Here is a 23,120-nt window from a genome sequence, read left to right as displayed (position 1 = left end):
TCGGACATGACCAGAAAGCACGTTGGGTATCGTGGTGTCAGCCCCGCCAAGCTCTTAAAATAACGACTGGCTCGCCGAATTCAAGAAATGCGTTGCACTCCCATTTATTACGGCTCTGAAACGGGTGCTCTTTGTTTCTGGCCGCTGTGTCAAATGGAAAAGTGTGGGCGGCGGTGTTAATCATCCTGTAAAAATGTAAATTCAATTCTGAATTTACAAACATGTGCCCATCACTATGCTACTCGGCCACTGTAACAAAAACCGCTGGACGTCTGCCCACTCTAATTTCTTTAATTTTATTTGTTTTGGCCGAGCCCAAAAAAAACAAAACGAAAGCGCTGCGCATTTTACTCAACGGGAGTTTTGAGCGCTTCGTCCATTGCGACGGGAAATCAAAATTGTTCCAGGCAGCAGCAGCAGCAGCAGCCGCGGAGAGACGCCGCTCAGACAAGGCCAGGCCAAGTTTTGGGAGCGATCGGCAGCAGGCCTCTTGGGTAGTTCTGCGTGCAAGGCGGCGCTTAATAATACTTTCAGAACCTCCGACGTTATTTCTTGAGCGTCTCGTAGACTGGCGGTGTTGATCTCTGTCCTCCTTTATCTGAGTGTGTCTATTTTTTTTTAAATCGGACATTGTTCGTTGAACGTGGGGAGCAACAGTCGAGCAACAGAATGCCGTGTTCAACTCGCCGTCGATCGTCGATCAATTCCAATTGATCCCCAATCGATCCCCAATCGATCCCGAACGGCTCTAATCAAGAGTTTTAGCAATCGCCATCGATTCCCGGCCGATTCTTAATCGACAGAGAGGCAATTTGACCGCTCGTGTGCCCTCGAAGAAACGAGGCAGAAGAGAGAAGGAGGGGAATAAAAAGATGTGATTCTTCGCGATCAATTCGGGGTCAACGTGAATCACTGCTGGATCAATGAGAAGATTTTCAGGGGCAGCGGGACAAGAGTTTAGGCCCTGGGGTCACGGACGTATGTTGTATGTATGTTATATGTATGTTGTACGTACGTGCGTTGAACTTTTTTCACGCTGGACACACAATGCACCGTCCTCCATCCGCGCAATGTCCCGTGCCGGTTGGGCGTTCGACGTCACGCGCGAATTATCGTGAGCCTAAGAACCGATGCGAATCAATGAATTGACGAGAGAGAGCGGGTAACAGTTCATTGTAATTGTTGTACGCACACTCTCCTCTGCTGCATTCCCCAAAATTATGAGACGTGCTTTTCACCCCCTCCCGCCCCCCCCCCCCGTATTTTAAAGCTATTGTCGGGAGAGCGGGCGTAACTTGTTATGCAGCTGCTATGTTTGTATATCTTTAGATATACCAGACACACTTTTGTGGGGGGGGGGGGGTCATTGCTGGCCCCTGAGAAGTGCGGTGATTGTTTGTCGAGAGATAGACAATCATTATTTACTTGCTATTCATCAGTAGAAATAAGCAGCAGGAAGTTGCATAACAGCTCACTTCTCTTTTTCATTTCTCACCGCATTCGTCGATGTAACACTCCCGATGACACGATAACACGATAACACGATAACACGATAACACGATAACAACACGCACCTTCCGATGAACACGGTTGGCTACGTACGGTGTGAAATAAGTTCAAAGTACGTACAAAAGACAAAGATCCCCCGTATAGCCTTTAACAGACTGTTGGGACAAAAGTGCTGTTAGCGAGCGCCTTTGAAGGCCGGCACGGGTGGGTGGTCGGCACCACGCCCAGACGCCTTTGTCTCCCCAGTGGTAATGTTTACACGCTGCACCAGATACTCAGTTGAGGCTGAGTCGACCTAGGGGAGGCCCAGGATCCGGTTCAGATATTGGTGTTGGCCGTGAGCGGGAATCGAACTCGGGTCGCCGGGTTCGTAGCGCTAACCGCTATGCTACCGCTCCCCGACATGCATACAAAGACACGCACACACGCATGCACGCCATCGTTTTTTCCCCCACACCAAACGCTCATTTTGGGTTTCTTCGCACCTTCTCAGCCGACGAAGGACACCGATGCGAAGGGGCAAGGGGGGCGCGGGGGCCCATTCGACGCTCGCGCCGACAAGTCCCCGACCATCGCATCTTTTATTTTTAAATAAATAAAAAATAAAACACCGCAAGCCACCTGCGTTCGGCTCTGAATCTGCCCTGACCTCTTCTCTCCCCCCACCACCCCCCCTCCAACTTTTATCTGTGCTTGCTCTAGCAGAACTCTCGCCGCGTATCTGCAATCCCTTCATTGTGATTGCGATGTTCATTCCATCTTGCTTCCAGGCCTCGCTCGACAAATGTTTGCCGAATGTTTGCGAGTTTTTTTTTTTCTTTCAGCGCGTTCACCCGACCTGACCGCGCGCGTGCCTCGATCCAAACCTCGGCTACCGGCGCCGCCGAGGCTTTTGACCTGCGGTCGCCGTGCCCGCCCCCCGCCCCCCCCCCCGTGCCGACTCCAACCGGCCAGCACCTGGGTCCGCTCCGACACCGTGGCGGCCCCCCCACCCCCCCCACCCCCTCCTGCCCCCCCCACGCCGCCGCTCGCTCGTTGATCTCGAGTGAGCAGCGCCCGCGCCCCTACTCGAGATTTGTCATCGCGATTAGAATAGAATGGGAACATTTTATTTATTTATACCGAGAACTGCTCGTCGCTACCGGCTTCTCTCTCTCTCTCTCTTTCGCGGCTTTGTCTTTTTCGCCCAGTTATTCTCTTTGCTGTAAAAAAAAACAATCCAGGTCAGGCCCACTGAGTGAGCGGCTCATCATGATCGTGTGGAAATTCATAGTGGCAGCCAAAATACTCTTAAACGTGTGATGCCGATTCTAAATGTGGAGGGAAAAACCGGAGGACCCGGAGACAAATCCACACGACCACGGGGAGAGAGAGACACACACACATTTCAAATATACAGCAGCAGGCGTCAGGGTCAGGATCGAACCCACCACCTCCTGCATACCAGGCAAGGTAGTTAACATCTCCTAGCCACCGTGATCATGATTAGAGAGAGACACGCAAACTCCAAATATACAGCAGCAGGCGTCAGGGTCAGGATCGAACCCACCACCTCCTGCATACCAGGCAAGGTAGTTAACATCTCCTAGCCACCGTGATCATGATTAGAGAGAGACACGCAAACTCCAAATATACAGCAGCAGGCGTCAGGGTCAGGATCGAACCCACCACCTCCTGCGTACCAGGCGAGGTAGTTAACATCTCCTAGCCACCGTGGTCAGGATTAGAGAGAGACACGCAAACTCCAAATATACAGCAGCAGGCGTCAGGGTCAGGATCGAACCCACGAACCTCTTGCATACCAGGCGAGGTAGTTAACATCTAGCCACCATGATCATGATTAGAGAGAGAGACGCAAACTCCAAATATACAGCAGCAGGCGTCAGGGTCAGGATCGAACCCACGACCTCCTGCGTACCAGGCGAGGTAGTTAACATCTCCTAGCCACCGCGGGGACCCTATATATTTTGATTGTGCCATTGGTGTCGTGGCCAATGAAATGTTTTCAGGCTCACGTGCAGCGTAGAGCAGCCCTCTGGAAGATCTCAATTTTTTTTTATCGAGGCTTCTTATGCCCTCGGCTTTCCTCCCAAATTATTTACTCGTTTCCTCGCCTCGAACTGAACGTTACCCCACAATTCATAATCGACCCACCGTGTTCGCATCTATCTCTATCTTGAATCTCTCGTCGGTTTTTTTGTCGTTGCGTAGTGTTCAAATTCCTAAACGCGCCGCCGTGTTCCGGCACCCGACGACACGCCGGACCTTTATATCTGCGTTCCTTGTATTTTATGTCTCTCTTCATCTTTTCTGAGTAACCCAAGATGCATGTTTGCGTTCTTGCGTGTGTGCGCGTGCTTCTCTCGCGCGCATCAATATTCTCGTAACATTGTGATTTGACTTCCTCGTTCCAGGTGGCTTTTTGTGTTTGTTTTTTTCCATCGTCCCCCTCTCTCTCCCCCCCCCCCCTTCTTGGCCTTGGGTCGGCAATTGTCGGGAAACTGAACACCGCTCCCGCTCGTGCGGCAACGCAGCCCTCACAATGGCTCATCTTCAAACTCGCTCGCTCGCTCGTTCATTCACCACTTCCCGCTTGGAATTTCTGTAACCTACTTCTCACGTAGCATCGTCGCACACACCGCCCGCCCCCCCCCCCCCCCCGTTGTATCCCATTCACCCTGAAAGCCCCCAGCATCCTCTTCCATATGACGTCGGGCTGTACCCAGAATCATCTCAGAATCGTAATCTTTTGTTTAAAGCTGGAGCAATCCGATGAACTATGAGGCTCAACAAACAATGAAAAAAAAACGATAGATGAGTATAGGAATGGTAAGCCGATCACTAATATTAAATGCGTACACCAAAGGTAAACTACTTTTTTATTTTACCAAGTTAAAGGCCACTGAGCAATTAGTTTATTTTTCAGAAGCGACCTGGCCATCACAAGTGATCGCCCCACGAAGTGGCTTATCGTCTCGAGTTAAAGCTTTCGTGACTGCAGGGATTCATCTTCTTGGTTCTTTCGGTAAAGTCACGTAGAAGGGAAATAATAAAATAATAAAAATAAAACATAATAAAATAATTCTCACGACTTTTCGGCCACAACGCAAGCAGCCGTCCTCAGGTGGAGAACAGGGCTGTGACTTTACCGAAAGAACCAAGAAGATGGCTTATCGTCATCGCGTGGAATTTTATAGCAGCAGCCAAATAATGGGAAGCTGCCCAGCTTTGTCGCCTAGGTTCCCGGTTCAAACCCAGCAGGCTGCCCTGCTTAATACCGCGGCTCTCATAACCATAAAAATGCCACGCACCGTCTGCTCCGCTCACAGCAGACGTTAAAGATTCCCTTGACGTCATCATCCGAGAGAGAGAGAGAGAAGGCGATTCCAAATTCGAGTTTTTTATTTACGATGCAGTAAATTACTCGCTTTGGATTGTACGTTTGTATGTATGTACGTTGAACTTCTTTCGCACCGTACGTAACCAACCGTGCCAATCGAAGGATTGTGTTGCATGACAATGATTGCCCCCCACTCCTGGCAGACTAAAATGCCCGTTGTTGTGACTACTCCAGCTTGGAAGAGTCGGTCAAACACCCTCCGGAGAGAAGCTTGTCTCTTTCAAAGGGAAGGTGGAGGCCCTACCACCAGCAGTGTCGCGAGTGGGGAATTGTGGGAGCTGCACCTTGACCAACTGTTCAAATCACGGCCAGGATTACTCCACCGCCCCCCCATTACCTCACTTTTCTTTTGCTTTTGATTGATCGCACAAAATCCGTCCCAGTTTCTCCGGCTGTTTACTTTGCGTTTTTGACCGCCCGGTCAATACCTCCCCATGGCTACGCATCGCCGTGTCGTGAATCTGTAAAACTAGGAGATGTTAACTACCTCGCCTGGTACGCAGGAGGTCGTGGGTTTGATCCCGACCCTGACGCCTGCTGTATATTTGAAGTCTGCGTGTCTCTCTCTCTCATCATCATCACGGTGGCTAGGAGATGTTAACAACCTCGCCTGGTACGCAGGAGGTCGTGGGTTTGATCCCGACCCTGACGCCTGCTGCTGTATATTTGGAGTTTGCGGTGTCTCTCTCACTCTCTCTCTCCCTTTGGTCACGTGAATTTTTCTCCGGGTCCTCCGCTTTTTCCCCTCCACATTTAGAATCAACATCACACGTTTCGAGTATTCGGCTGCTGCTAGAAATGTCCTCAAGATGATGATAAGCCACTTTGTTGAGCGGTCAACTGTGGCCAGGTCGCTTCTGAAAAAGAAACGAATTGCTTAGCCGGCATTAAATGGCAAGTCCCAGATAAGCAGCGTTCATAGCAAAGGCTGTGGTGAATCCAAGGGGCTAACCTCCCCCCACTCTCTACACCCCCCTTTGAGAACCCCAAAATTGGTATTCTATTGATAATTACCAAAAAATATCTTCTAGGTTCTTTCGGTAAAGTCACGTAGAATGGAAATAATAAAATAATAAAAATTTCACGGAATAAAATAATTCTCACGACGTTTCGGCGTACAACGCAAGCAGCCGTCCTCAGGTGGAGAACAGGTCTGTCGAGAAGACAGCGTCTGAATGACAAGCCCCAGGCTTGGAGCGACGTCGTGAGAATTATTTTATTATGTTTTATTTTTATTATTTTATTATTTCCATTCTACGTGACTTTACCGAAAGAACCAAGAAGATGAATCCCTGCAGTCACGAAAGCTTTAAATCGATACCAAAGAATACTTTGAATTTAAAAGAAAATGATCAATGCAGGGCCCTATTTAAAAAGCTTGAAATTTCACGACTGCCACCCCCATCCTCCCACCCCCACCTCTCCCTCAGCCCAGCCCACCGGCCATCACAAACTCACGCTCACCGGTGCGGTGAAGTATGGTTTCAAAGAACCCCCGTTACCAACAGCGGTGCGGTGGAGGCCCCTCACCGAACAGTGGCGTGAAAAGGGGGCAGCGGATTGCGGCGAGCGTCGTTCCAGGTTGCCCCCTACTTAATTGCCCGTCGACGTTTTTCACGTGAGCGATATTTCAGGAGGGGGGGGGGGGGTGGCGTAGGAGTCACATGAGGGAGTCGAACTCATGGGGGGGTCGAGGGGGGGGGGCGGCCCATCCCTTTGCCAATTACAATTTTACGAGCGGCCGTAACCTTTTAAGAGGAAAAGTAAACCCCCCGGATTTAAATATCCCGCCTCGTATATGGAAAATTCAATAGCTCGCAGGAAGAGAAAGTTTCAGTAATTACAAGTGGTAATTTAAGCAGCTGTCTTGCCTGTTGCGTCATTGTTGTTTCACCGCTGCCCTCGGATGGGTGAGCGCAAGTCAACGATTTCTCCATCAACTGTTTAACGAACCCCGGAGAAATCCCTTTCCCAGAGTCTTGGGATCACGTCTTTTTTTTGTTTGCAGGAGCCCGTTCGATTAGTCCCTGTGTGAGCGTGTCGAGCGTTCGTTGTTTTGTCGAGTTCTTCGTAATGTTTGAGAACTTCTTGGTTCTTTCGGTAAAGTCACGTCGAAGGGAAATAATAAAATAATAAAAATAAAACTATAATATACAATTCTCACGACGTTTCAGCCACAATGCAAGCAGCCGTCCTCAGGTGAAGAACAAGGCTGTCGGAAAGACAGCGTCTGAATGTCTTTCCGACAGACCTGTTCTTCACCTGAGGACGGCTGCTTGCGTTGTGGCCGAAACGTCGTGAGAATTGTATTTTATTATGTTTTATTTGTATTACTTTATTATTTCCCTTCTGCGTGACTTTACCGAAAGAACCAAGAAGATGAATCCCTGCAGTCACGAAAGCTTTAAATCGAAATTTAATGTTTGAGAAATTAGTAATTTTTCTGTCGAGTTTTGAGAAGGGAACCCCTCCCATCGCTCCCCCCCCCCACCCCCCCCGTGCATCCTGGCTAGAAACCAGAAAAAAACGAACTCAACACGTCCGTCGATAATAACGTGGCCCTTAAAATAAAAATGAAAAAAATATAATCGGTGACGTTTTGGGCAACGGCCATCCTTTATTATTGTTGGGATTATTTTGGCCGCTGCTCTAAATTTCCTCGCGACGATGATGCCACTTTGTTGAGTTTCTGAGAAAGAAACCGATAGCTCAGTGGGCTTTGCCTAGTAAAAAATAAACATCGATACATATTTGTAATTTTTAGTGATTTGCTGATCCTTTCCTATACTTTGCACCCATTTATTGTTGCCACGTTCTGACCCCGTGCCCCTACTGGACATCTGTGAGCAAAGAGCTTGACAGCTCTTCAGATTCCTCCAGTCTGAATAAATATCTTGATTTCTAGCCTTTTGCCCGTCCAAGGACGGGTGTATTGCAGTAAATCTGAAACTTGCAAGCAAAACGCAGACCACGACGTGATATATTAATTGCATCCGTTTGTGTGCAGTTCGTAAGGGCGCGGTGACACAGACGCATTTCATTGAAAGGTTACAATCCCTTGTTCGTCACGTGTGCAGTTTGTAAGGGCGCGGTGACACAGACCGATTTCATTTACAGGTTACAATCCCTTGTTCGTCACGACGTCCTTTTTACTTTGATGTCTCAACAGCGCTACGGCGATCGCATGACGTGAGGGTTCTGCCTTTGTAGCGAGGGCTGCGAGTTGACGCCGCGGACAGGGGAGTGAAGTCACTCGCTAATTAATATTAATGGCCGGGGGTGGTGTCCATTTGGAGGACATCACCTGTTCATGATTATTAATGAGGGGGGGGGGCTGGTCGACGTGGAGTGAGGTCACGCGCGGGACACACAGACATTCTTGGCTCATTATCGTAGTAAATTAAGCCATTCCCCTCCTTGTCCTCCCTCCTCTCTGAAAGCCTCACCTCTAGTTCTCTCTTTTCCAATTAGCTTCCTTCCCCTCCACTGCTTTCCGTCCCTTGCCCACCCTCGCGTCACTACTCCTCGATCGCTCTCACTCATCCCTCGGCACCGCGCGCAGCGCACCCGTGCCCTCCCCGCCAACGGCATCGCCCCAATCCGCGTCACCGTTCTGCGAGCTGTGTGGAGCGCCTTGGGTGAAGGCGCTCGCTCTATAAATATAAATTGTGTTAAGGATTGGATGCATGGCATATAAATTTAATGAATGAATGCACACCGGACGAATCTCTGCCGTGAAGAAGAGACTTTGGCTGAAACATCACCTTTTGTATGTTTTTTGTCCGTTTGAGGCCACGGCATCATTGACAAACATCTTGAGTCTGTTTGAATGAAGCAAATGGGTTTTTCCCGTAAGAGCGTGTTGGGTTTGTTTGTTTGTACGTATGAGCGCTGTTGTGCGTAGGCGTTCGTGTGTGTGTGTGCGTGGCCGTCAACGCGCGTGTCCGTATCAGTGTGTGCACGTTGGCGGATGTGTGCCGGGGAGCGGTGGCGCAGTGGTTAGCACACTGCGCTATGCAACCCAGTCACCTCGGTTCGATTTCCAAATACGGGTAAAAACCCTGAAAGGCGAGTATCTGGACCAGTCCTGGGGCATCCTGGGCCTCCCTTGGGTCGACTCGGCCTTGAATGAGTCCCCAGTCCGTCGCGTAAACAACAGCACGGCAGACACAAAGGCAGCCGGGCGTAGTGCCGATCGCGCCCACTCCCTCGTGCACCGTGCCGGCCTTCACGAGTGCTCGATAACAACACTCGCCCCAACAATCTGTTGGGGCTATATGGAGGGGGGGAGTGGGGTGGTGGATCTTTGTCTTCGTTGTCCGCAAAACACTTAGCACGCTCGGAGCAAGGTAGAAAGGTGGCGGGCGCCGGCCCTGCAATCGCTTGCTCTCACCGCTGCTCGTCGTCGGGTCTGGAGGGCGTTCAGACCTCCTCCTCCACGCTCACCCACACGTGACCCCACCACGTGGGTCCTGCTGGTGGACCGACTGCTGGTGGACTCGTTTGTGCGGCGAGGGCGCGAACGAGAGCCCTCGCGAGTCATCGTTTGGCACGCCGACGGTTCCCGCCGCGTCGTACGTACGCGCGCGGAACTTTTCTCGCGCACCCTACGTGGTCAACCGTGCTAATAGTAGGTTTTTCCCGGGGAAGGAGACTGGTGAGATTTCCCCACTGCCGTGGCATGAGCAGGTGTGTTGCTGACTTTCCTTCGCAGAGGAGGTGACTTATTTTGTTTGATCGCATGGGGGTAAGTCAGGCCAAGCGGTTGTCGGGGGTTTGAACTTGCAGCCTTTTGGTTGTCGAGTCATCGAGTGCTGTGACGGGGGGGGGGGGGGCAGCAGGGGGGGGGGGGGGGTTGGGGGGGGTGGCTCTGATTCGTTTGCATTTGCAATTTACAATCAGAGATTCAATCCGGGAAATGAAATTCGATAGAGGTGAAAGTACACTGTAATTTCCCGCTTTGCATTTGTGTGGCTGGAATGGGAATTTGAGTGTGAACACGTGTGGATTGCTGGGTGTGTGCATGTGCGTGTGTGCGTGTGTTTGTCTGTGCGTACATGAATTGTGGGAAGCGGTAGTGGTGGTGTAGTGGTTCGCACGCAGCGCTACAAACCCGGCGACCCGAGTTCGATTCCCGCTCATGGCAACCAACAACGGTGACGATTATCTGAACCCGTCCTGGGCCTCTCCCCCTAGGTCAACTTACCCTCAAATGAGTACCTGTTGCGGTGTGTAAACATCGCCACGGGGGAGACTAAGGTGGCCGGGTGTGGTGCTGGCCACCTACCCCCTCGTGTGCCTTGCCAGGCTTCATAGGTGCCTCACGCTAGCAGCACTTGCCCCAAAAGTCTGTAAAGGCTGTACGGGGGGATGGGGAGATCTTTGTCTTTATCTTGTACTTGAACATGCATACACATGCGCGTGATGCATGCCACATTTCCAAAAAGTTTGTATAATAAAATTCAAAACCGAATGCAAATTTACCTTCTCCACGTCGCGGTCCATCTTGTCGCGTTGATTCAAAGGGTTCTCATATTGGCTGCTTCGAGGGCTTAAAGCCAGTACCGTTGGGGACACATCGGTTCACATTCAGGTTTCCACCCTGTCATTAAATCAGCTTCTCCGGCGTAATGCGTTAATGGTCCCACCCTGGTAATAAATGACGTGAAAAATTTGGAGTATAAAACGTAGGTTTTTGTTGTTGTTTAGTTTTGCTTTATTCCCTGAACCAGTTTGCAGTGTTAATAACATTTATAAGCCAACGTGTGAAACTAAATAAAATTTGCCAACGTCGCATTTTGGTTCATTCGGTGGAAGGATAGGGTCAAGCAAATTCAAAATAAAACCTGGAAGGAAAGCATCGTGATCGTCGTAATTGGGAGGAAGAGGAGGAGGTGGTGGTGGTGGTAGAGGAGGAGGTCGTGGAGGTTGTGGAGGCGGTGGGTGGGACGTGTGCAGGACATGGCACGGTGCTCACGCTTGACTCAACATTTGACAGTTATCGTTAATGGGACTTAAAAAAAATCATTCACCTGATAAGGCCCACTGAGCTACACAGCTTTTTTTCAGAAGCGATCTGGTGACAAATAATAAAAGCCCAACGAAGTTGCTTATCACGTGGAAATAAAGGTATGGCAGCCAAATACAGTAAACGCATGTTTATAAATGTGGAGGGAAAACCCGGAGGACCCGGAGAAAAATCCACGCGACCACGGGGAGAGAGAGACACGCAAATTCCAAAGATACGGGTGTCAGGGTTGGGATCGAACCCACGACCTCATGCAAACCAGGCGAGGTGGTTAACACCTCGACAAAGACATCAAATCCACAGGCGAGGGCTCGACTCAAATTCCACGCAGCCATCGACGTCGCCTAAGAACTACGACTACGGTTCGAAACGCTGACCCTGTGACTGCCCTCCGTGCCCCCCCCCTCCCCCCACCGCACAGGTACATGAAATACCTGTACCCCTACGAGTGCGAAAAGAAGGGGCTCAGCTCACCGGCCGAGCTGCAGGCCGCCATCGACAGCAACCGCAGGGAGGGACGGCGCCCGAGCTTCGGCTCCCCGCTCTACAGCTACACGCCGCCGGGCCCCTCCAACCTGCTGCCCTCTCCCAAGATGCACCTCTCCAGCCTGGGCATCCCCGGACTCACCAACGGCACGCACATGTCGTCCGGCCAGTCCATCAAGAAAGGTGAGCGAGCGACTCTCCCCCCCCTGGGGTGCGGGGGGGGGTCATGCATCTTTGCCCGCTGGATAATCGGGAGCCGTGCTGGTGGCGGGAAGGGGCGGGGGGGTGGCGGCCGTGCTGAGCCTTCGACGGAGTCGGCTTGCGCCTCTCGAAATCGCGAAAAAGTCTTCGGGCGATGGGTCGCGTCGTTCTCGTCCCCCCCTTCCTTCGTCCGAATCGGAACGTTAACGGCCGCGCTTTGAACACGCGCGTAGCTGGTCACCAGCCGCCGCAGAGGTATCCAGGAATGGAGGAGCCGCAGACGAACCGCGGAAGGCAGCTTGCCAGGCGGTGAGCCGGCGCTGCCTAAAAATTGCCCAAGCTCTTGCGGTCCTCTGTGTATATATTACGGTGTCACCCGATTAGTATGGAAGAATGTAAACGTTACGGCCTAGGCTTTGTCGACCGCGGAGAGACGTTACGGGTAAATGTCCCATTGCTTTAAAACCACCCGAGAGGCATGCCGAGACTGGTGAGATGCAGCGGGAAAGATTTTGCGTTGCAGTGACGCTCACGTTTTCTCTACGTAGCTTCTGGATATTGAATTGAAGTGCAACAGAATCACCTCCAAATACCGCCCCCCCCCCCAGCTTGTTTGACGAACCCTCAGGATCCAGACTCGCGATTCGAAATTGAGAACCGATTTAAATAATTCTAGATTTTAAGTTTTAACCGATTTAAATATTTTTTAAATTAAATTCTCTGCCTCGTTTCGAGCACTCCCCTTGCTCGTTTTATCCCCCCCCCGGTCTCGTTCGGGTTTTCGCCTCTCGCGCAACGCTCGCGTGCGCCCTACGCATCGTTGTAAGTGTAAAAAAAAATATATCTCACTCGCAAGATAAACTATTTCCATCGATGTTAACGATCCATCGATCAATGATCGATCAATGAATCGATGCCGGTGATTTATCTCGAAAAACGCCTTTGACGGACCCCCATGGGGGGTCTCCTCGTTGCCATCACGGGTTCAGCCTCCGGCCGATAACACAAAAAGCAAAACCCGGTGGAAATTGCGCAAAGGTAATAAAACAGCTGACGTCGAATCCACAATATCCAGCAGAGCTATAGAAATAGTTCACGGGGTCTTTGCCCCCCCCAGCCGCCCGCTGTAAATGATTCTAAATTATGCATCGGAGTAGCTAACGTCGAGGCAACCACGAGGATTAATGATGTTGTTTACTATCGTGTCCCAACCCAACCCCCGCCCCCCCACGGGTTTTTATAGTGCAATGGGAAACGCAAATGTACAGACATCGTCCCATCGCCCCCAAAAAGCTTCGTCCGGCGGGCGCCGGGAGCGTCGGCGCACGCAGCGCCTCGTGACCGATGATGACCCTGACCCCCCCCCACCCACAACCTCTGATCAGCCGCTGCTTGTAAGGGTTTTATTTGTATTTTGTATATTTTTTTGTCGAGAGCCGGCGCTAACCGCTGGGACGGAATTGGCCGGGTCAATGGTGGTGGGGGGTCATAAAATCGGGCCTTCTGATTGTCACCGTAACAGAAGACGGCGATGGGGCCGATGCGTTTACGCGAGTCCGCGTGTGCGTCCGTGTGCGTGCGCTAGCGCGTACACGCTAACACACGCACACCCCAACACACGCACACCCCCGTATAGCCTTAATAGACTGTTGGGGGCAAGTGCTGTTTGCGAGCAGCCAGAAGGGCACACGAAGGGGGTGGGTGGCCCGAGTTCGATTGCCCGCTCACGGCCAACTCCAGTGAGGAATGTCTGAACCGGTCCTGGGCCTCTCCCCCTAGGTCGACTCGGCCTCAAAATGGATACCTCGTGGCGGTGTGTAGTGAACATCGCCATCTCCACGTGGGCTTCTCTCGCAAACTCTGAAGCAGCCTGCGCGCCGAAATACTTTCCGCTTTTACTTTCTTTTTTTAACGTATATTTGAGACTATTGAGATGAATTTGCTGCTATCCGTGTCCAAATGATAAGCCACTTCTTTTTGAGCTTTCATTTGTGGCCTGGTCGCTTTTGATAATGTAGTTTATATCTCAGTGGGCTTTGCCTGGTGGGATGGGGATGGTTTAGTTTTATTTGTTTGGGTGATTTGTTTAACTTTTTTTAACTTTGCACTGTTTGTTGTTGTAACGCTCTTACCCCGTGCCCCGACTGGACATCTGTGAAACAGAGCTTTATACATATTCTGATTTATATTTATTTGCGTGCCTAAATTTTATATGCAAATATATATTAGATACATTTATATATATTGAGGCCGGGCGGCAGAGTCGAATCTTCACGTTCCACGTTCGCTCCTTTTGAGTGGCCCGTGCCTCTCTTTTTTTTATTTATTGCCGACCTGAAATTTAGAAACAAACAGCCCGGGCACCGCCCTGATGCTATACGCCGGCCAAAGTGACAAAGCAGAATCCTGAGTGGAAACGGTCATGCGAAGAGGTTGTAACAGAAGGAGGGGAGAGAGACGCACACACACACATATATATATAAAACATACGAACACGCACGCACGCACACGCTCGCACGCTCGCTGGCTATTTCGCGAAAACGTACGTTAAGTTTCGTGTGCACCCGTTGACACGGGTACACAAGTAGGTACGTGTCCACGCACTCGCTGATGTAAAAAGACGCGCGTGCGTACGTACGTACACACACAAAGGCGAACAAAGATCACCCGTGTAGCTGTAACAGGCTTTTGAGGCAAGTGCTGTTTGCGAGCACCTATGAAGGCTGGCACGGCTCACGAGTGGGTGGGTGGGTGGTCGGCACCACACCCGGCCACTTTTGTCTCCCCAGTGGCGATGTTTACACACCGCACCAGGTATACTCATTTTAGAGTGAAGCGACCTATAGGAGGCCCAGGACTGGTTCAGATAATCGTCACTGATGTTGCAGGCCATGAGCGGGAATCGAACCCAGGTCGCCGGGTTCGTAGCGCAACGAACTAACCACTGCACTACCGCGGCCACACACACCTACGTACACACACACTCGCTGGTACGAACTCGCATATGTCCACTCAATCGTAAAACTCGGCCATGGACCAAACACACCCACTCATAAAAGCACGCGCGGAGATGCGCCCTAATACACGCAAGTCGCCCGTCGCAAACACACGTTGACTCGCGGACGCACACGCTCACCCGTGAGCATATACGCAGCGAGCGTGTGCGTGTGTATGTGAAGGACACGGATTTGCCGTGTAGTCTACAGAGACTGTAGGAGCACGTGCCGTTGGTGAAGCACCCATTACATCTTCGTCACTGTAGGACAAATGTCCCCTATAGCCTTACCAGATCGTCGCGGCAAATTCTGTTTGCAAGCACCTTTTGCAATCTCATGAACACATACAGAGATAAAGGCCCCCCCCCCTCGTATAACCTTAACAAACTGTTGGGGCAAGTTGCTGTTAGCGAGCACCTTTGAAGGCCGGCATTGCACACAAGGGGTTGGTGCGTGGCTAGCACCACGCCCGGCCGCCTTTGTCTCCCCAGCGGCCATGTTGACCACAGACCGCACCCAGGTACTCATTTGAGGCTGAGTCGACCGAGGGGAGGCCCAGGACCGATTCAGATGATCGTGAGCGGGAATTGAACTTGGGTTCACAGCTGCAGCGCGCTAACCGCTACGCTGCAGCCCCCAACGCGCACGCACCGACGCGCACACACAGACACACACACACAGACACGCACACACAGACACACACACACAGACACGCACACACAGACACATAAAAAAGACACGCGCGCGCGCGCACTCAGACACCGGCCTCTTAACGCCGAACCGATGTCTCTGGAGGGCCAAGAGCCTCCATACACATTCCCGCGATGAGCACAGCACCGATAACGTCTTAATCGCGCTGCCACGATCTCCCACTCGCGCGCGACGCTAATAAAAGGCGAACAAAAATACGAGAAATCAACCGCAATCCGGTGCCTTATTGATCGGCGACGGAGCAATGCCTCAAATCCCCCTCCCGTCGCTAATCCCGCCGCTCTCGGCAGGCACTGGCTTAGCAGGTCCGTTGTCCGCGTCGCGCTTGATACGCTGAGGCGGCTGCGTACGCCAGCGAGCTCTTGTGCTTCCACGCGTGTGCCCCGCCCTCGCGAGCCGTCTCCACGGCGCACCGTCCTGCGCCAGCTCTCCTCCCGCTCCTTGGGCCAGCCTTGTGTCTGATCGCACTGCACCGCATCGCCACCTTCTCCCCCCCCCCCCCTCTTCTTCCGCCTTCCTCTTGATCTCTTTCCTTCCGCTTGCATCGCTTGCACCTTCTGCGTACTCTGGACGACGAAACTATTAAAAATAAATTTTTTAAACTGGCGATCACAAACGATAGGTCAGCGAAAGCGGCTTATCGTCGTCACGTGGATATTTCTAGCAGGCAAACACTCGAAGTGCGTGATGCCGATTCTAAATGTGGATGGAATAACCGTAAGAGCCGGAGAAAAATCCACGCGACCACTGGGAGAAAGTCACGCAAACTCCCAATATACAGCAGCAGGCGTCAGGGTTGAGATCGAACCCACGACCTCCTGCAGACCAGGCGAGGCAGTTAACATCTCGCCACCACGGCAATTGGCGCGCTTAGATCGCTTTATTCCTGCATCATCATCATTGGCTGTGGTCAATCCGTTGCCGGATGAATGCCTCCCCAATCCAACCTGGTGCCCTGGGGCAGGATGAGGTCATGCCCATCGTTCCCATCGCCTTCCGTTCCTCGGCTGCCCCTCTGCCGTGAATTCTCAAACCGTCCATCCGTCATCGTCCCTCCCGGCCGCGTCCCACTCGCTTGCCGTAACCGCTGGGACGGTTCTTAAGAACCGGTGCCGGGCATCACCTAGGTCGACTCGGCCTCAAATGAGCGCCTGGGTGCGGTGTCGAAACAAAGGCGGTGGGGGCCGTGGCGCTGCTGGCCGCCCCCGTGTGCCGTGCCGGCCTTAACAGCACTTTCCCCAACAGTCTGTTGAGGCTATACGGGGGAGGGGACCTTTGTGTTTGTGCCGCTGTCAATAAAGTTGCACAAATGTCGTCACTTACGCACACGCACACCTACCGACTTATCCGACCTTTGATTAAAATACATGAAGGGCGTGGGGGGGCGCTAAAATAATATGGAAATATCTTTCAATAAACGATGAGCTCAGGCCCAAAGGTCCAAAACATCACATGCCCAGCAACAAACAGAAAATACGGCATAAATTATGCGTTGTGATGGAAAACCTATCATGAAAACACCATATATATAAAAGCCTCTGCCTCTATGACGAATCATATATTTTTTTCATAAGCACTGTCTATGGAAATCTTCTTTTTGCTACGGGTAATCAACTTGCCCGAACCATTTGACTACTGTATGACACAATATTCAGACGACAATTGTCTCCTATGACTTTACCGAAAGAACCAAAAATATAAATGTCCACATGATAAGGCATAATGTGGGCCACACCTGGTAAGATAAAAAAAAAATTCCATCAGTGAGCGGATTGACTGTCACCGCCCTCCCACACCCGAGGGGGGGGGGTTTCCTCCCAACGCGTTTAAACACCCATCCCAATAGAGGACCAGAAAGCTTGGGCAATTGTCGTCGCCGGTTCTCAGCCGCACTCCCGTTCACCCGTTGTTTCCCACGCCTCCCCTCCCGCCCACTCTCCGTCTCTCTGTGAACGACAACCGCGTGCGTTACAAATCCAATAATGATGATGATGATGATAATAATCCGGAGGATACGGTTCTCTGAAGCAATATCTCATGACGGCTGTCGCCTTCCCTCTGTCGTTCCGTGTGCGCGCGCAGAGGACGACATGGGCATGTCCGGCCATCGCCTCTCGCTGCCCGTGCCACTGGCGGCGGCAGCGGCGGCGGCGGCTGCGGCCAATCAGCACGCGGCGGCAGCGGCGGCCGCGCAGGTGCAGGCCCAAGTTCAGGCTCAAGTGCAGGCACAGGTACGTGTCTGTGTGTGTCTGCGTGTGTGTTCGCGCGCTGGGCTACGAACCCGGCGACTCGAGTTCGATTCCCGCTCACGGCCAACACCGGTGACGATTATCTGAACCAGCCTCAAATGAGTACCTGGTGCGGTGTGTAAACATCGCCACCGGGGAGACAAAGGCGGCCGGGGCGTGGTGCTGGCCACCCACCCCCTCGTGTTCCGTTCCGGCCTTCATAGGAGCTCGCTAACAGCACTTGCCTCTACAGTCTGTTAAGGCTACACGGCGGATCTTTGTGTGTGTACGCGCGCAACAACGAGCAGAGCGCCGGGCGGCTAAAACACAGCAAGGTGGCATAATAGGGGGGGAGCGTCCCGTGGGCCTCCTGCCGGTGGGCGTTCGACTACTTCACGTGGCCTTAAAGTGCACATAGCCTGGCACAAGCGCCGTGGTGACGTCACACCACTTTGTGGCGAATGGCGGTTGTTGCTGCTGTTTACATATGTGCGTTGAACTTCTTTAAAGGGTCCACGATTTTTGTTGTTGTTGCTACTCGCACAATGATCCCCCCCCCCTCCCCCACCGGGGGGGGGGCAGCCACCGTTGTCCAGCGCCCGCCAAATGTCCTGTAATCCGGCACTTTGGAGGCAGTGAGGGTTGGTGGATCGCACGCAGATGTTGTGAAACTCCCTTTCCCGTGGGCGTCCGAGGTGGCGCCGTTACCCCCCGGCTCGCCAGGAGGAGGCGGTAGAGCAAGTGGACCGATCGCCGTCGGTTTCCACCTGTACGGGGATAGACTGTAGAAATAAACACTGCATTTTTTAAAACTGAAAATGTCTTCTAAAATAAAAACCAAATTCCGCAGCAGCAGCAGCAGCAGCAGCAGGACCCTCCTGCAAAAGAGTCCTACGATATGTAATCAAATTATTATCGTTATCATTTCAAAATCTAAAATTCTCACAGATGTTCACAGGTGTCCTCGCGCCTGGCCCCGTGCCAATTGCACTCCGCTCTGTTGGCCACCCGAATCCCCGAATCGTAAAGTGAAGCAGGCGCGGCGAAGTGAGAGCGCGCGCGTGCATGCGTGCGCGCCCGCGTGTTTGTGTGCGTGCGTGTGTACTCGCACGCGCGCGCTCGAGGAATAGGCCAGTAGGCGCGTGTGCGTGCACGCACGCGCTCCTGCGTGCCGTGTTTACGTCCCCGAGCGATCCGCGCTGGGAGGATAATTGGGCCGCCCCTGACCTCCCTCCCCGCCCCACCGCCCATTGTCGTATCAGCGCGGAGCTATCACTCTCGTTCGCCGCGGCCCTCCCCGTTGGCACCGTATCTCTCCGCCTCGCTCATCTTCTCCCGGAATCTCTCTCTCCATCCGCCTCTATCTGCCTTTCCCTTGCGAAGAAACAATTACCTTGCGTTTTTTCTTTTTGCTCGAACGAGACCTCATCCACGCCCTGCCCCGCCGTTCGGCAATCGAAAGCAATATTCGCGCCGCTTGCTAAAATAAACCGCCGAGCGCGTTCGAGTGTCGAGCGAGAGAAGGGTGCGCGTGTGCGTGCGCGTGTGCGTGTGCGTGCGCACGCATCGCTCGTGTTGATGTGAACGATGTGCGGCCGAGGCGGGGGGGTGGCGGCGGGGGGGGGGGGAGGCGGGGAGGAGTGGCGGTGCGGTGGCGAAAACACGCCGTGCGCGGTCAACCGTCGCGTTACGCCAACGAGTTAATCGCGGTCGTGAACGCACACGCGCTCTCGCGAGCGACTTTCTCCGCTGGTTATGTAACGCCGTTGTAAGTTGGCTCGAGTTGTCACGAATCGGCACTCGACTTTCACGAAGAGCGATCGATTGCATTCCTGACATTTCCGACAGAGAGAGAAAAAAAGAGAGCCATCATCGGTCACAGTAACAACGACAACACTAATAATAATTCGCTGCCGCCGGCGAATAATTTGAAGGCTCCGGATAGGCGTGCCCTCGTAGGGCAATCCACGGGCGAGCCGGTGCCGGCTGTGGGCCACGTGGTTAAGAGCAGGAGCGCGGCTCGCAGTCGGAAGGTTGGGAGTTCAAGTCCCGACTGACGTTGGGGGGGGGGGGGGGGTGTCGTTTGTGGCCAGGTCGCTTCTGAAAAATAAGCTGATAGCTCGGTGGGCTTTAACCGGTAAAATAAACATAGATGTACAAATTATTTTTTATTCTTGGTTCTTTCGGTAAAGTCACGTAGAAGGGAAATAATAAAGTAATAAAACTTTAACATAATAAAATTCTCAAGGCATTTCTGCCACAACGCAAGCAGCCGTCCTCAGGTGAAGAAACAGAGCTGTTTCTTTCTATTATTTCCCTTCTACGTGATTTTACCAAAAAAAACAAGAATATGAATCCCTGCAGTCACGAAAGCTATAAATCGAAAAATATTATTTCTTGTTTGTGATTTGCTTACCTTTCCTATACTTTGCACTCCTTTCGTGTTTGTGCAGTGGTTTGTTGTTGACACGTGCTGACGCCGTGGACATCTGTGATAAAGAGCTTTATAGCTTGTCAGATTCCTCCTCCAGCGTCAACAAACATTCTCATTCTAATGAAATTGCACAGGGGCCCATCCGTGGGTCAGGTAGGGGGTGGGGGCGCTGTGGGAGAATGGGGGAGTCGGGGGGGTCAGAAATTGGACAGGGGTCACCCACATTTCATTCTCCGCACCAGCACCGCCCATAATAACCCTGTGGGGCGCCACTTTTTTTGGGAGGGGGGGTTGCTTACCCGCACCAAGGGAACGTGGAATTTCCACGATGTGGCTCGGAGACATCGGTGGAGACGAGGCGAGCGTCGTCGCTCGCCCGTTTTGAGCGGCGACACAATTTGAACTTTTTTTTAAATTTTATTTTCACGAACATAGCCGATACGATTAGACTCGTTGATGCTGCTTTGGCGGCGTTACCGACGAACGCGGCGCCACCAAACAACGTGAAAACTCCCCACCCGTGTGCCACCAAGGAGATCCATCGCCCCCGAAAACGTCGCCCGTAAGGCCGCAAGCGTCAATGGCCAGTTGCGTTTGACAAATTTTTTTTGCTCGTCCCTTTTCGTCGTGACCTTCTCGGTGATGCGCCTGGTGCCTGGGTGGGCCTTCGAAAAGCCTCGCGCACCCCGGGGGGCGTGGGCGGTGATAACCGCAGGATAAGAACAGAAGCGTGAGCGGTTGCTATAAGCACCCTCAAGATGTCACCTCCGCCTGTAAAGTGTCTCCCCATATGGGGATCAGCGGCAATAAAACTTAGCGCCCGCGCGCCCATCTGCGCAAACCATTTAACACGGGGGAGGCGGGCAGCCGCCGTGAAGGCCCGGCCGTCGGGACGTGCTCGCCGCTGGAGGCCCTTGAGAGTGGCGGAGGCTTTGGTTCGATTCCACGCTGCAGTTGGATGGGCGGTCGCCGTTGTACGTCTTTGCCGGAGGGGGAGCGAGCCCCTTTTGTCCTTGACGCGGAAGGCGTGGGAAGGTTGCGGAGCCGGCCGCCCTCGTGATTGCACCAGCGTGTAACAAGACAACTCTCTAACATCAACAACTTATCTGGCGGTGGCGGCGGTGGCGGTGGTGCTGCGTTTGGCAGTGTATTTCCCAGTAAAACTAGCAAACGCTCGACAGGGGAGAGTACAGGGATTCGAACGCAGAATCTCAGCGTCTCTGGCTGGCCGTACAACTCTGGCCTGGTCACTTCTCACACACCCCCCACTACGTCTACTACCCTCCACACCCACCGCCACTCCCCCTCAAGACATCCCGCCTACCACGGACTTATTTATTTTTGTGGGTTTTTTTTTACTTTAATTACTGGAATCCTGCCGTTCAGGTATCCACCGGCCGATGGCAAACTTTAAAAAGAGGCCCCCGCGCCGATTATAAATCATCATCACTGCGGCTTTGTCCTTCGGAGGGAGGCAGGCGGGAGGGCCGTGCGAGGGATGCCGTGGGGGGGGGGACGGCTCCAGGAGTTGCGAATCGTCGCAGATTTTTGGGGTCCGGACCGTCAGCGTGGCGACGTTCAAACAGAGGGGAGGGGGGGGGGACGGGGGATCAGCGTTGTGTACGCGCCACCGCCGTGCGTGCGTCGCAACAATTCACTCGCAAACAGGTGTGCATGCTTGAGTCGGCCATTCGGTTTCGGAGACAATGCATACGGATTGTCAGAGCATGGTTTGTTTGCATGTTCACCACAGGTACCAGTCCTCGATTCCTTGCATAAAGGTTTCTTATTCGGTGTTTTGTAACATGTTAACACCTGTTGCATTTCTAGAAAGGGTGAAACCTATTCCTATTTTTTCTGTTTCACACGCGGTTGGCTTTCGCGACCAATGTCATCCATAATGAGGTTTTTGTGGGTTAGATCGCGTAAATATATTAATGTGTCGTTAAAACCCGCCACCACCCGACACAGCCAACTAGTAAGGGTTGTCACGTAAACGGAACGTGGCCAATTCGTCACGAGTACAGCACTAGTGTGTAGTGTATAGTGTAGTGTATAGTAGTGTATTGTGTATAGTCGTGTGGTGTATAGTGTAGTATACTAGTACAGCACTAACCGGTGTGTTGGAGAGCCAAGCCACAGCACTTACAATCTTGAGTATCTTTTCATCGGCGCATGCTTCTCCGATCGTAATTTCCCCCCCCCCACCCACCCACTACGTCCGACTTACGAATGTTAACAATGTCATCGACAAATAAATACAAATATGATCGCCCCCCCCCCCCAACTGAATGAAGAAAAATGTCCACGTGACGATGAGGTCTAAAAAAAGAGCTGCATGCAGTAACTCAGTGGTGGCCTTTACCAGGTGAAATAAAAAATAAAAATGTTGGTTTCATGTCACCTGCGAATCCTCGTGTGGCGCGTTCTGACCAAGCGCCCAATCGGTCAGCGGTCGGCTTCCTGGTGGGGGTTTTTGTTTTTTCATTCTCCACCTTGTTTTACGTGTGTGTGTGTGTTTCTTTTCCCTCTCTCTCTCTACCCCGCGTTGAGTTTTAGTCAATAAACTTACGGTGCTAGCGAGCCTTCCGGGTCCCGGGAAATCAATGGAGCCGTTTATTTGTGGCCCCGTTCTAATAGGTGTTAATGGTGGCCTACAGCGCGGGGGGGACTCGCAGCTTCCTCGACCTGTCCTCTCTGCTGCTGCCACAAAGTTCTCGAGTCGAGGGGGCTGGAGGGGAGGGGGGGGGTGGCGGCAGCTTCGGTTGCCACCCGTCCTGGTTTTTTTCTGAGCGTCGTCCTCCCCCCCCCCCTCTTCCTCTGTCTGTACGGATTAATAGCGGATTGAAGACGTCGTTTTAGATTTGTCGTCAACTCGGTTGTCTGTTCGGACGCTGAAGTGGATCTCTCGTCCGTTCCTCCTGTAAAGCAGCGGAAAGTTGAAACCGGGAGGTTCGATGGCAGGGTCCTGTATGAGAGATGTTCATTTTTGACGTCCTCTCTCTGAAGGTAGACATCCCTGGGAACATTTGTTACATGTCCCGGTAATTTGTCAGTTAGTACGCCGATCAGGACGATGCGTTTACACGTGGTTCCCCCACCACCACCACCCCCACCCCTCTCGTGG

At 52.4% G+C, this 23,120-nt stretch overlaps 1 protein-coding gene across 5 annotated transcripts in view; it reads left to right on the top strand.

Moving 5' to 3' along the window:
• The window catches only part of LOC144736177 (uncharacterized), a 257,956-nt gene that overhangs the window by 219,550 nt on the left and 15,286 nt on the right, over positions 1 to 23,120 (top strand). For all 5 annotated transcript variants that reach the window (XM_078618759.1, XM_078618762.1, XM_078618758.1 and 2 more), the window contains 2 exons: positions 11,359 to 11,606; positions 17,414 to 17,562. In XM_078618759.1, coding sequence (XP_078474885.1) covers positions 11,359 to 11,606; positions 17,414 to 17,562 — 397 coding nt within the window. The remainder of the gene's footprint in view (positions 1 to 11,358; positions 11,607 to 17,413; positions 17,563 to 23,120) is intronic.

The sequence above is a fragment of the Lampetra planeri genome, chromosome 59 (genome assembly GCF_965212315.1).
Source record: "Lampetra planeri chromosome 59, kcLamPlan1.2.h2, whole genome shotgun sequence".
Taxonomy (NCBI): Eukaryota; Metazoa; Chordata; class Hyperoartia; order Petromyzontiformes; family Petromyzontidae; genus Lampetra; species Lampetra planeri.
This window is presented reverse-complemented; position numbering and strand designations above follow the sequence as displayed.